At 64.2% G+C, this 14,263-nt stretch overlaps 1 protein-coding gene across 2 annotated transcripts; it reads right to left on the reverse strand.

Moving 5' to 3' along the window:
• Window positions 1-4,296: 4,296 nt before the first annotated feature.
• On the reverse strand, window positions 4,297-14,262 carry Ctsd (cathepsin D). 2 transcript variants are annotated; one of them, XM_026413652.2, is made up of 9 exons: window positions 14,092-14,262; window positions 12,003-12,162; window positions 10,294-10,417; window positions 9,553-9,671; window positions 8,131-8,357; window positions 6,190-6,312; window positions 5,359-5,503; window positions 5,169-5,267; window positions 4,297-5,091 (listed from the first exon to the last, which is right to left on the reverse strand). In XM_026413652.2, the coding sequence occupies exons 1-9, from the start codon at window positions 14,157-14,159 to the stop codon at window positions 4,600-4,602; spliced, it is 1,557 nt and encodes a 518-aa protein (XP_026269437.2). In that variant the 5' UTR covers window positions 14,160-14,262; the 3' UTR covers window positions 4,297-4,599. The 2 variants fall into 2 exon arrangements, with proteins under 2 accessions (XP_026269437.2, XP_077653966.1); XM_077797840.1 differs by lacking the exons at window positions 12,003-12,162; window positions 14,092-14,262 and adding an exon at window positions 11,123-11,216.
• Window position 14,263: the final 1 nt, after the last annotated feature.

Genomic DNA, 14,263 nt, shown 5'->3' on the forward strand with positions numbered 1-14,263 from the left:
ACCCACCGGCACACACAGACCCCCAGTGCACACCCAACAACACTCTGACATGCTGTTGCAATACACAGAGCACCCGGCTTGGCAGCGGACCTACAATGACACTGCCCTAGTCACTAACTGGAGAACTGAGCAGAGCCGGGGAAGCACCTGCCTACAGACCCAGGCAGATAATCTGCCACAAACCCAGCACCACCGGCCGGGCTCTCCAGTCCGGCACACTCCCGCTGAGACAACCGGGTAAACAACAGCCACAGTGACACGCACACACACCGCGACACAGGCCCCGGCAGTCGCCGGAGGATAAGCACAGGTGTGGGGCTCCAAACTCGCGCGCATCGCCCCCAGCCCCCAGCTCAGCCGAAAGCAGTGCTGGAGAACCCAAGCGCGCCACACACAAGCACAATGACACTCTACCAAATGAACACTTCAAAGGCGCTGGCACTGGCGCCGCGCCCCCCGGCGCACCGAGCGCGTGGGGGTCTGAGCCAGGCTCCGCGACCCCCGCCCGACCCCGCTTTGCCGCAGGCGCCCGGACGGCGCGTCCTCACCTACTGGCGACTCCGCGGCGGGCGGGCCGGACCCCTGCGCCTCAGTGCGCGCGTCCTTCTGCCCTCCCCGGCCGTTGTCTGTCCGCGGATCCGCGTCCCAACCGCCCAACCTTGGGGGCGGGGATGGCGCGGGACTCGGCGGCGCCTCTGCCTCCCCCGCTGCCCGCGCCGCTCCGCAGCGCCAGGCCGGCCGGCCGGCTGCAGCCAGAGCCTGACTCACGGCGCAGACACCTCTGCCTCCTCCGCGGGGAGGGTGGGGGCCGCGGGCTGGCCGGAAGCCTCGACCCTTCCGGACCGAGATGGGACCCTGCTACCCCTGTGCCGCCCCACTTCCATGTCCCTGGGCCTCCCCCGGCGCATCCCGCCCCCTCGCACGGAGCTCCAGTCCCCGTGGGAGCCGTCTCCGGAGCCCAGCGCACCTGCCTGACGAGAGAGCCCCCTACTCCTGCTCTTCCCTCGCGTTCCAGCTGTCCAGGACCTGTTGCCTTCTTTCTCAGAGACCCTGATGCGGGGGCTTTGCCTCTTCTGGGCCTGTTGAGTCCGCCCGCCGCCTCCGCTGGCCCCTTGGCAGAGTACTTGAGCCCTTCCCCTGAGGTCCCTGAGCCCGGTGGCTTCGGAGCCTTACCAAGCTCCCACCCACGGGTCCATGAGACCCTCTGACTCTCTTCCCCTCACTCTGCCCCAGGACCATCCCTAGCCCAGCCCCTCTGCAAGCTCGGTACCTGCCCACTGTGCCTCTGGAGTCTCTGGCCTCAAACTCCCCAGTCGCAGTCCCTGAATAGGCTGCACCTCACCAAACCCCCACCAGGTCACCCATCTCTGCATGATCCTGTCTCTACAGGCCCCCAGCCCTTAAGGCCACTTCCCATCCCTCTGTCCTAAGCACATCAAGTTCAGGCCCTTCACCACCGTCAGCACCCCTGCTGCCCCTCCAGACCAGTTCCTCTGGAGGGCCTGCCCCTTTTCCCAAGTTTGACGTCCTCACTCACAACCTTGGTCTTGGACCCTGTGGTCAGCCTGTCCCTGCACAAAGGCCCTTCACCCACCTTTCCTCTGCCTGCAAGGCCAAGTGTTCTGCTCCCAGACCCTGGCCCCTCGCCCCTCTCTGAGGCTGGACACTTGTGTCCCTGGAGCCCTGTCCATGCCCTGGCCTGTGGCCTCCCTGTGAACCCATCCTACCTGGGCCCTGGTCCCTTGAGGTGCACTGACCCCCACAACATGTCCATCAACCAGTGCCTGTCCTCCACCTCGACTGCCCGCAGAGTTCCCCCACCTTCTTATTCTCTTGGACACTCGTTCCAAACTGATCTCCCGACTCCTGAAAGGTCCTGATAAGCTTCCTTTCCCCTGGAGAGATCCCTGGTCATCCCACCCTGGGATGTGCAGATGCCCCCTCTGAGCTGGTCCTCTGCAGCGGAGCCTTAGACCCTGCTCAGTGCCCCGGGAAGCCTGTTCTCCCTGCTCTTTCTGAGCCTGCACCCTGCTGTCTGAGTCCCCATCCTGCCTCCAGCAAAGCCCCTTCTCCTCTGACCCTCTCAATGTGCCTCCAGACTCCCTACCACCTTCCCCTCCTGAATGCTCCTGGCTCTGACCTAAGCCCCTGGTGCTATGGGAACCCCCTTCTTCTCTCACCACCCTCAGTGCTCTCTGAGCCCTGAGCTTGTTTCCAAACCCCTGTCCCCTAGCAAGCCCGCCCCCTCAAGCCCCTCCCCTCCCCCAGCCTAGGCCCCACCCCCACCCCAGGCTGACCCTGGCTCAGCCTCAGTCCTGGCATGTCAGGAACCCACAGCACAAAGTAGATCTTAAATGATGTTGATAAAATCCCCTGTGAGTGGGAGGAATTCCCAGCACTAGGAACCCTCTTGGATGTCCTGGCCACTCCTTTCATGGAGCCCAGCCTCAGTCCACAGGCCCTACAGGCCCTGTGGGCAAGTCTGGTTCACCTAACTCTACCACCTCCCACTTTCCCACGGGCCAGGCATGCAGGGGCCCAGACCTGGCATCTAGACTGGGCCTGTACCCTTCCCGGGCTGCATGTAGCTCTGTGCCATGCCACTCAGCTCCTTAGGTCAGAGCTGAGCCTGGGGGCCAGGCGCCAGCCTGATGCTCTCCCTGCCACACAACATCTGTCTACTGCTTCCCTGGGCCAGAGGCTTCAGGGTGGCCAGGAAGGAAGCAGCAGGAGGGTGCCTGGGCCCTCGGGTCCCTGCTGAAGGTCACAGAGTAGGGTGAGGCCAGAGTCAGGGCCTCTCCCTGAACTGTGTCGGGCAGCGGGTCTCTCTGAGCCTCAGGAGCCCCCACAGCCTCCATTCTGGGATGGTGAGTGAAGGGGTTGGCCCCAGTAGGCTCCTGCCACAGTGTGCTTCAGGCCACGGGCGTAGGCCAGGAAGTTCGGTGGTCCAGACTAGGGCCAGTGTCCAGCCACTGTGCTGGGCCCCCATGGCCGGCAGTCAGGTGGATCCTGTTATTGCCCACATCCTAGAGCCTGGATAGTCAGGGTGGGTCACACAGCTAAAAAGGCATGAGGCTGGATCTGAACCCAGAGTCAGACTCCAGGGTCCCAAGAATCCAGAGGAGCTGGACAGAGCGCTCCCACAGAGGGAAGGCCCTGGCAGCGCAGGCAGGAGATGGCGCCTGGAAGGAGCAGCGCAGGCCTGCAGGGGAGGGAGGAGCTGCCTCCTTCCGGCCTCTCCATGCAGTGTTTGATGACACTGGTCTCCCCAGAAACCCTGCCAGGCCCTGCGGAGCTTTGCCCAGCTCCTCTCATATTTCAGGAGCACAGAACACCGGGCACATGTTTACCAGCTTCCTGGCAACTGGGGACAAATGTTCTCCAGAGAAGGTGGCCGTTGGGGCTCAGCTCTAGGGCATCGTCCCTGGGTCCCCTTGGACAGGCACTGTCCAGCAGGCTGAGAAGACCCAGGGAGGATGATGTCACACTCACCCTGTATCCTGCACCTGCTAGGGTGGGGGTGGGGGCTTCCAGCAAGACTCCAGAGCCTCAGAGTCTCCTGGTCCCACCACCCAGAGCCTTAGGCCCCTGCTGCATCTGGCCATGTGCTGCTGACCTCTCCCCTCCAACCCACAAGGCCACCCCAGGTGCCCGCCTGCACACCAGTGTCTGCAGAAACTGTCGCCTGGGGAGGGCTCCCACCAGGATCCCTCCTGGGCAGTGACCCTCGCAGGCCTGCCCCGGCACAGGCTTGGCTTGCACGAGCCCAGGGCTGCTTCCAGGGGCTGGCAAGGAGGCCCAGAAGGGAGGCAGGGTGCCCACACCAGAGCCATGCAGATACCTCGTCCTCCCCAGGACCAGGCAATGCCACGAGGGTCAGAGGGTCCCCCCGCGCCCCCAACAGTGTTCTGTCTCTGGAAGCCGAGCGAGTACATGCTTGGACCACTTCACTGAGAACCCTGCTTCTGAGTAGGCGCTCACACCGGAAACGCTGCGCCGCCGGCCCGCCCGCAGCCTCCGGCCAAGGCCACATCCGCCGGCCACTGTTCCAGGCCTCAGAACAAGCCAGCTCTTGCCAGCCACATCTTGGCCACAAGGCCAGCCAGCAAGCTACAGCCTCAGGGGTCCCCTAGGCAGTGTGACCTGGCTCCAGAAGCCAGGCCTGGGCTCCCGGGCTCACCCTCCCTCCCCTGCCCCCCAGCCCTCAGTCTGCCAGGTGTCTCACCAGCCCCCACTCCTCCCCCCAGGTCCTGACAGAGATCAGCCTCTGGGGAGCACAAATCACGCCAACTCAGGACAGGCCCAACAACTATATTTTCATGTCGACTGTGGCTCTCGGCTGACCAGGAGAAGGGCAGCAGAGGTCACCAAAGGAAGGCCAGCATGGCCCCTAGCCCTTGCCCCAGGTGGTGACAGGCCCCAGGGTGCCCCACAGCCCCCAAGGATGGCTTTGGTCTTCCTGTTCCTCCTCTTGTCTTCAGGCCTCTGCAGCCGGGACACTCAGGGGCGAGGGGCAGCAGAGCTGGCGGGACGCCAGGCTGGGCAGAGGGGCCTCCTGCGGGCAGCTTTCTGGAGGAGGACACTGGAGGACAGCCTGCCTCAGGGAGGGGACTCAGACTTGCAGTGTGCTGCCAGAGCTGGGGGAGGGGCTCCCAGGGACACACACACCTGGCAGCCACCAAGCCCAGGTTGGGTGCTCCAAGTGAGGCGAGACGGATCCATGGCCGGGCCTGGCATGTGCCCCCCGCGGAGAGAGGCAGCGTTTCTGAACCCAGGAGGGAACCACAGGGCAAGTGAGATGGCGCAGGCGGGCCACAGTGCTGAGTGTGCGTGTGTGAGTGGGGAGAGGCCATGGTGCTGGGACTGGCCGGCCTCCTCCTCCTGGACTCTGGTCCATCGCTCTGCTGGCGCGCAGGGCTGAGCTAGAGCTTGGCGGCTTCGGCAAAGGCCCACCCTGTTGTTGTCCCGGTCAAAGACGGTGTAGTAGGAGCCGATGAAGACGTCACCCAGGATCCAGAGTGGCCCGCTGGGTGGGGGGATGTCCATGCCCATGAAGCCGCTCAGGCAGATGGTCTTCCCACCCTGTGACACCTGCAAGGCCACAGGGTCAGCACGGTGGTCACTGGGCCCCTCCCGTGCCAGGCCAGGGCCCCCGGCCACCCGCTCACCTTGAGTGTGTAGCTCTCCGGGGACAGGGTGTAGTCTTTGCCTCCCAGCCGCAGCGAGACCTTGGGCAGACTGGCCACCTTCTCACAGGGGATGATATACTGGGGGGGGCGGGGGGGGGGCGGGGGGAGGTATCAGGCGCAGGCCCAGGCCCAGCCCCCGCCTGCCCACGGCCATCCACCCGCAGCTCACCTCGCCCTGGATCAGCGGCACAGCCCCGATGGCCTTCTGCAGCTCCTTCACCTCATCCACAGGGCCCACCAGGAGGGAGGTGCCCGTGTCCACAATGGCCTCACAGCCCTTTTTGCACAAGGTCAGCCCATTGGCCACCTCTATCCTGTGGGGTAGGAAGGCGTGAGTCCCCGACTGGGCCAGTCCACTGGGGCCCCCGCCCTGACTCCATCTTGCAGGACAGCCTGTTCTTCTCTCTCAGGGTGACCTGACTCACAAGTGGCCATGAGTGGTTGGGAGTGATGGGGGAAAAGGAGATGGAGAGGACAAGAGTGGACACGGAGGGCCAATTCCCAGCTGAACTCCCAGGCCTGAGCCGGTAGGGGCTGCAAACTGGGCAGTCCAAGGGAGGGGCTAGGCCATGCACCCCTGGGGCCTGTGTGCCCCACCTGCCACAGTGCCCACAGCAATGCCATGCACTGTGTGTCCCACCCACCACAGTGCCCACAGCAATGCCATGCACTGTGTGCCCCACCCACCGCAGTGCCCACAGCAATGCCATGCACTGTCCGTGTGCCCCACCCACCACAGTGCCCACAGCAATGCCATGCACTGTCCGTGTGCCCCACCCACCACAGTGCCCACAGCAATGCCATGCACTGTCCGTGTGCAACACCCACCGCAGTGCCCACAGCAATGCCATGCACTGTCCGTGTGCCCCACCTGCCACAGTGCCCACAGCAATGCCATGCACTGTCCGTGTGTCCCACCCACCACAGTGCTCACAGCAATGCCATGCACTGTCCGTGTGCCTCACCCACCGCAGTGCCCACAGCAATGTCATGTACTCACTGATCCATGTGCACCTGCCAGTAGGCCTTCCGGGTGACGTTGAGGTAGGACAAGGACCCCTTATAGTACTTGGAGTCGATGCCTCCCAACATGAGCTCCCCTCCAGGCTGCCCACTGGGGTCTCTGGGAGGAAAGGAAAGGGGACAGTCAGTGCCCCCAGCCCAGGCACTGGAAAGCCCTGTGTCATTCACCGGAGGACCAGGAGGACGGAGGGACGGGGAGGGTGGGCAGCCTCGGGGGGCTTCTTGGCCCCCAGGGACGGAAAGGCCTGGGAGAGAGGGGCAGTGAGCTCCCTCCCTCCTGCCCTAAGAGCCTGCTGGGGTCTGAGGCTCAGCCACGGGTGACCAGGATCAAGGCTGCAGGGCAGACGGGAGAGCCCAAGAAGGAAGGACTGAGGTGGGCTTCCAAGGAGGCCAGGGCACAACCCCAAGGCTGAGTGGGTCTTCCTGCCTGGGGCCTCCAGGACAGCCTCTACGGGCTGTCCATGTCCTCGGGGATGGGCCTCCAAAACCTGGCTCCTCTAGCCTTTGTCCCCTACCCCTGGCCTGTCATGGGGTCACCCACCCACAGCCAGCCAGGACGCAACTCAGGCAGGACACAGACCACCACACTCTGTGGTCACCATCCTGGAGACACTTTCCTGAAACACGCCAACCTGCGTTCCCATGTCCGGCAAACCCCTTTAACAGCACACATCCTGAGACAAGCTGGCCTTGGGGGGTCCTGCTGGCTTGCCAGGGTGTCCCCACACTCAGAAGCCCTGAGCTTCACCCTGCCCTCCCACCTGGGCTCTATCTGCTCCAGCCTGGTCTCCCGTCATGGCCTCTGAAATCCTGGCTGCCAATGCCTGTCCACTGCCTCATCCTCCCGAAGCACTCTCTGTCCCATGTCCCCCACCCCTACCCAAGCCCAGCCCACCAGTCCTGAGACCCTGCCTGGGCACTCACACCTGTGGGTCGGGGTGCCCCTCCTACCTGAGGAGACCCTCCTCACCTCCCCCATCCCTTGCACCCAGGGTACTGGGGCAATGATCCTAGCTGATGGTCTGCCTTCCGGTCTCTGGCTAGCACTGTGCCCAGAGCCCAGAGCACGTGGCACAGGAGAGGGCCCATGCTAAGCTGAGGGAGAGGGAGCAGGACTGAGTCACAGGGTTGGCTCTGGGCTGGAAGTCTGCCGGAAATGCCCAGGAGGGGTCAGGAGTTAGGCTCCGAGACCCCTGGCCAAGCAGCCCAGAGCGGGGAGTACGTGGAGTGAGCCACCACGGCTCGGGGAGGGACGCTGCCATGGACACTCGCCTGCCACAAGACCCCGAGCCCCGGCAGGGTGGTGCAGCCGCTGCCCGAGAACTTGGGCGCAGCCGCAGGAAAGGACTAGGCCCAAGGCTCCCCACAAGGTCCCCTGGGGGAAGGACCTGTGCTGGTGCCGCAGCTTCACAGAGGACGCTCTCCCTGGCAGGAAGGTCCCAGCGTTCCTTCTAGACAGAGGTCCCCTAAGCTGCTCTCCACCTGGAGCCCGGGACTCTGGGCCTCCCCGGTGGCCTGTGAAGATCATCTAAGGTCACAGCCCTGAGAAGGCCCCAGCCTGGCATGCCCCTCCCCCAGAACTCCCTGTTACAGAGCAGGGCTCACAGCCATGTCCCTGGGGGCCATCCACAGCCCAGACTGGACCACACTGCCCTTCACTGGAGCCAAGGAGTGTCAGGCAACTGAACCAGGGACGGCCACACCCCTGTGCGGTCCCTGTCCCCACCAGGCCAGATCCTAGGACCTGCGTGCCTGAGGAGGAGGCCAGATGCTGGTCTGTGGGAGAGAGGTCCATTCCTGCCTGCTGGGAAGCTGAGGTCAGGGCTGTGGGCACAGCCTGGGGGCAGCCTGGGCTCTAAGGCCAGCTGAGCCTGTACCCCATCAAAGCACAGCCAAGAGAGGTGGGGGGAGCTGGGACCTGTTCAGGTAGAAGGAGAAGATGTTCTTGTCCACCAGCTTCTGCTCCATGAGGTTGTCGAAGACGGGCAGCACGTTGTTGACGGAGATGCGGGGGTAGGCCATGCCCAGGATGCCATCGAACCTGGCGGCGATGAAGGTGATGCCAGGCTGCTTGGTGGCCTCCCCAAAGACCTGCCTCTCAATCTTGAGGCCTCCTGGAGCTGAAGGACCTGAATTGCAGGGCACCTGTGGGCCAGGGCGGGGGTCAGCAGGCTACAGTACCCTGGCTGCAGCCTGGCATCGTCCCTGGGCCTGGGAAGCTCAAGACAGGCCTCATCACAATCACCAGACAAGCAGGAACAGGGCAGGCGGAAGGGCTGGGGACACCAGACCCAGCTGGGGACAAGGATGTGGTGTGGGGGTGGGGTCAGACCCTCTCGGGGAGCTGCCAGGGCCCTTTTTCACAAGAGCTGGTAGGCAGGAGGGAGCACGGGGGCAGGCCCTGGCTCAGCTCCAACCTCTGCCCTCACCCCTCCGTGCCAGGGCTCTGGGTCAGGCTTGGAGACGAGACGGTAGGCCCAGGCGTGAAGCCGAGGGGCTGGATGTCCACAACAACACCCCAGGCCACACCCTTTCCCGGTCTGCAGAGATAGAGGCCCTGCAGGATGTGGGAGGCAGCTGCTTGGCGGGAGGCTGCGTGGGCAGCAAGTTGGGCAACGTCCTGTTCAGCTGAGGGGCCCAGAGCCCTGCTGGTCCCCCACCTCGGCAGCACCGTCTCTGGCTGCCTGGCCTCTCCCATGGGCAGGGGCCAGCCTGCATGACCCTCACCTGCAGGTGGGCATGGGGCCTAGCCCTGGTCTCCCTGACCCCTGCTCCACAGAGACCTCTCCCCCACATGCTCTGCACAGGGGCTTCTGCCACACCTCACCCTCGGCACCCCCAACCGACCCCTCAGCCAGCTGCAGGGGAGAGACCCCCTCAATCCCCAGAGATGTCCCTGGATACCCTGTTGACACTTCAAACCCAATACATCCAAAACAGACCCAATCCTCCCCAGCCACCTGCACCCTGCACCACCAGCCCAGCAGGCTGGAGCCTGCTGCCACTCGCTCTTCAGGGACAGCCCTCCTGCACCGGAGCGACCGTGACTGCTTGGGAACGTGTGGCAATCCGCGCCAGCCCTGCTCTTGCCCCATCTTCCTCCTGCTGCTCCCTGTCCCGACTTCCAGGGAACACAGGTCCCTGCAACCCCGGAGGGTCCCCCGCTGCCCATCCGATCTACACACAGCCAGTCCCGCCTACAGCTTCCCTGGCTCTGCAACCTTCCAAGAGGGCCGCGTGGGCCGGGTTACCACGCCCTCTCCCTCAGCTGCAGGTGCCCCAAGCGTGATTCTGTCACCAAGGTGAGTGCCCAGTCCTAAGAGAAGACCCAGGGACTCACCGACACAGTATCCTGGCTCAGGTACCCAGAGAGGCTGCCAGAGCCGTAGTGGATGTCAAAGGACGTGCCGTTCTTCACGTAGGTGCTGGACTTGCCGCTGTTGTACTTGTGGTGGACCCCTGCTCAGGGGCAGGGGACAGGGAGGAGGCCATCAGCCTACTGCCCACTGCTGCAGCCTCAGACTCCCAATCTGTTGCGAGGACCACTGCCCAGGGTTAGACTGGGCTGTGACCTGTGGCCCACCGTGTCAGGGACCCCTGGATGGGGGACTATGACACCCCAAGCCCACACCTTTCTCCATCCTTGGCCAGTACAGCCCCCAACCAGAGGAGAAGCAAGGCTGTGGCCAGCTGGGCCAGCTAGAACAGGTTCACCCGGAAAGCGGTCACCTTGGGGCAGGGTGGAGGAGCCGGCCTGTCTGATGTGGCTAAGAGGAGGAGTGTGCATTGCCCAAGAGGTTTTGTGAGGGCCACCTGCAGGTCCCAGGCCTGCTCCTCCTCCCAGCCGTAGCCCAGAGAGGCCCGATGGGAACGGCAGGGCTGGGTACCAACCCCAGCTCCCCCGGAGAAGAGGTGAGTTCCCGAGAGTGGGAAGACCCTGGCTGCCTGGAGGGTCCATGCCATGGCCTCTGCCCCCCCTGGCACTCCTGTGACCAGCAGCCGCGTGTGGCCGAGCGCACGGCACAGGCAAGGGTCAGGGCAGCGCAGAGCCGGGCATCGCAAGGGGTGCGGGGGCACTCACAGCAGGCTATATCCAGCAGCTTGCAGTGGATGGAGGGGACCCACAGGTTGGAGGAGCCGGTGTCAAAGACGACTGTGAAGCACTGTGGGGGGGTCCCGATGCCAATCTCCCCGTAGTACTGGGCCTGGTGGGGTAGCAGGGTCCATCAGGGCCAGGCCAGAGGGAAGAGCGCCCTGGGGTCCAGACCCCAGCTCCAGCACCCACTGCCACCTGTCGGGCCTTGATGAGCCTTGATGAGCCCCCAGGGGACAGGCTCCTGCAGAGGCTCGGGCCCCCAGAGCTCAGGCACGGCCATTTCCAGACCCCTCCCTGGCACAGCACCCCCAACCCAACACATGGGGGCCAGGGTGGGGTCAGAGCACTTGAAGGTGAGGCCGGCAGTCGGGCTGGTCTGGGGCAGGCTGGGCCTGGACACAAGCCCCGGGGAAGTCCATCTGGGCAGACTCCTCTGCCATGCAGGGTCTAGGGCCTGAGAAGGGAGGTGAGCTCCTCCCGGGTTTAGGCCATGACTCTGGGGACTTCAGTTCCTGCTCCTGCCATATGTGGCTAGCCTTGGAGGGTCTGGCCAAATGGGAGAAGCCACACCAGGGGGCCAAATGCACAACTCTTCCCTAAGTGCCCTCGGCTGCTTCCCCATCTGCTCCCAGGGACGGCAGGGCCACTGCAATACCAACTCTGGGACCAGGAAGGCACAAAGGGTCATGTGCCTCTGAGAGAAAGCCTTGGCCCGCTCAGATCTGGGAGGCGGTGAGGGTCTTGAAGCTTGGCGTGATCTGCCCCACCTGCCAGGCCCCCTCTTCCTGGGGAGGGAGCCTGGTTCCAATCTCACCCCTTTCTTTCCAGCCACATGGCTCCAGGGAGCAGCAGTGACCACTGACTGCCCAAGAGAAGTGGCCATGGGGAAGGGTGGAGTGACTCAGCAAATCTTCCTGTGTGTGCCTGCCCTAGGGGATCAGGAACTGGCCAGCAAGGCCCAGAAAGGCAGCGCCCCCCTCTCGGAGCCAGTCACATGCCTGTGTTCTGAGCTTCCTGTCACAGCCCAGGCTCTGGCCAGGCAGGACAGAGGGCACAGCTACCCCTGTGCAGGGGGCCTCAGAGCCCAGGTTTGGACTGCAGTGAGGGGCTTCCTGGGACTCAGAGATAAGGACCCAAGAATGGTCCTGGCCGCCCCAGAGCCACCAGGCTCTGGCCCAGAACCTGTTGCAGAGAGGAAACCCAGCGGGCCAGGCCAAGCTTGCCCAGGGCTCAGAGCCTCTCTCTCCCTCCAAAACAGAGGCAGGAGAGGGGCTGCTGACCCTGGAGAAGATGGTGAGGTGATGGCACTGTGCCATGGGGTCACCCCAGGCCTCCCAGCAGGACTGACAGGCCACAGAGAGTCTAGCTAGTTACACCAGGCAGGTGTGTGGGTCCCATGACGGGGCTCAGGGCCCTGGACTTGATCAGGTTCATCTGTGCCCCTGGACAGTGGTAAGGCTGAGACCACAGTACAACTCTGAGCTGGCAGCCAGTGCTCGGGACAGGCAATGGGACACACCCCCGAGGTGCAGCGCCAGCAGCAGCAGGGACCCAGAAGGCTGGCAGCAGGGACAACTGAGCAGGAAAGGGTGTGCTGAGCCCAGGAGCACCACCCCCTGGACAGGTGCAGACTCAGCTGCTGCTGCAGAGCCAGAGGGGCACTGCGCCCGGGGAACACAGCCCACCACACTCACATCCATGTAGTTCTTGAGGATCTCGGGAACCGGCCCGTTGGTCCTATCTGATGACTGCAGGGAGTACTTGGTGATGGGGCCCTGAGCGACCAGGCCTTCCACAGGGCCCCCCGCCTCCGTCATGGTCCGGCGGATGGACGTGAATTTATACAGGGGAATTCTGTCAAGATGGAGTGGAGCACGTCAGGGTGGGACTCAGGCTGCAGCTCTCAGGCAGCCCCCTCCAGAGACCACCTAGTGATGGCCCTCGATGCCCCCAGATGTCTCAAACTCAGCATGGCCTCAGCCAAACTCCTGCTGGAAACCCACAGGTCCAGCTGCTCTCACAGGAGTGAATGGTGACCCATCAGCACCCCAAGGCCAGGCCAAAGTCCTGGGAGGCCCCATCCCCTTTGTATCCCACCTCCAAGCCTCCAAGCTGGAGGCCAGTGTGCCTACCATTCCCCCTCCCCAACCACATGCCTGCCCAGCAGCCCTCAGTCACTCCAAAGGACTTGGGAGGCCATGTCTCCAGTCCTCCCTGCACACCTGCTCTGGTCTCTTCTAGGATGGCACCTGTCACCCTGCCTGAAGCCCTCCAGGCATCCCACTATTGCCCTTGGCCACAGCTGCTCCCTGCCAGGACCCCACACCAACATGGTTCCCTTCCGTGGGACTGTCTGTCTGATATCCCTGGGTGGCTCCTCCGGACATCCGAGGCCTCATCACCAACCCCCAAGGCCTCCCGGACGACCCCTGTTCCCCTGCCCACATGTACTACCACCCCAGGGACTTGAGGACTGCCCCTGGGCACCAGAGGCTTCCCTGTGTCCTCCACAAGAGCCCCACCTGAAGCCCCTCTCCAGGAGTCTGCCAGGATGGCCTTGGGGGTCTGGCCTGTCTGGGAGGTGCTGCAGACCAAGGTCAGGTGTTCTGGGGTCCTGGTATATGTGGGGCTTTGCCATCAAATGGCAGAGGTGAGGGGTCCCTGCCTGTCTCCTGGGGATGCTGGCCTCCCTGCTCCTAGGAGACCTAGCCTAAGCTTTTAATTGCTTTGATGAAACTCTTCCCTGCCCCAGGTATTTGAGGACAAGGTCACAGCTGACTTCCTGGCAAGGCAAGGGCGAGCTCTAGGAACACAGGGCTCTTATCAAAGAGGGATGGGCTGGAAATCCTCAGATTCTGGCCTAGGAGGATGGACACGCCCTCCAGGGGCCTGTGGGTCCTGGGCTCAGGTGTGAGGGGCTTTGGCTCAGCTGCCCTACCCCCCAGAAAGCCTGGGCTCCCATCCCCATGGCTATCTTGGCCCTCTCCAGAGAGGGGAGGCCTGAGGGTGTGGCGCTCAGGCCCGTGGCTGTTTCCCATAAAGGCTCCCATTGAGGCTGCCCGCCCCCAGGCTGCAGGCCACTGCCTGTCATGGGTCCCATGCAGCCCTGGTCCCCAGCCAGCTCCCAGGCACCTGAGACCTATGACCTCATCCACCTTCCCACAGGGAGCAGACCCACAGCAGTGGGGCTTTGCATGCAGGCCGTGTAGCACAGGGAGGCAGGTGTGTTCGAGGACTCCTGGCCCACAGGAGCACAGCCCCCAGCCTCGGGATGGGTAAGCAGGACGGACCACTCCCCCAAACCTCCTCCTGTCTCTGGGACTTATGGGTCTCCTAGTGCCTCTTGGGGTCTCTCCACCCAGAGCCTGTGGGAGCACGCCCTGAGTAAAGGCAAGGCCTCACTCCAGTTCACAGCTGGCAAAGGGGGTCCCCAGAGGCTGAGTGCCTTGCCCGGGTGCAAGTCCTACAGGGCCTAGCCCTTGGCCTCCCGCTTCCCACAGCCCGCCCCAGAACAGACCCCCCAACCACGTCTGTCCAGAACCAGCACTGCTCCTCCACAGCCCCAGACCCTCGGTGGGCCAGAGTCACACAAGCCTCCTGTCCCCTCAAGGCCGACCCCAGGGCGGCGGGGGCCAAGGGGCCCTGGAGAACCCTGCGCCCCAGAGCTCCACCGTCCCTAGGGGCCGGGCCCTGCCGGTGGCTGTGGAGATGGCACAGGTGCACTCCAGCAGCCGCGCGCGGGGTCGCCAGGGGCGCCGGACCTCGGCACCGGCGGAAGCTCACCTGATGAGGGCCGAGGCGGACGCGGCCAGCAGGCCGAGCGCGAGCAGCCAGAGGCTGGGGGGCTGCATGGCGACAGGGGCCGGGTCGGAGCCGAGCGGAGTCCCAAAGGTCGCGCGCTTATAGCCGGGATGACGGCGCAGTCGGGGGAGTCAGCTGACCGGCTTGTTTGCCC

Source organism: Urocitellus parryii, chromosome 4 (genome assembly GCF_045843805.1).
Source record: "Urocitellus parryii isolate mUroPar1 chromosome 4, mUroPar1.hap1, whole genome shotgun sequence".
Classification (NCBI taxonomy): domain Eukaryota; kingdom Metazoa; phylum Chordata; class Mammalia; order Rodentia; family Sciuridae; genus Urocitellus; species Urocitellus parryii.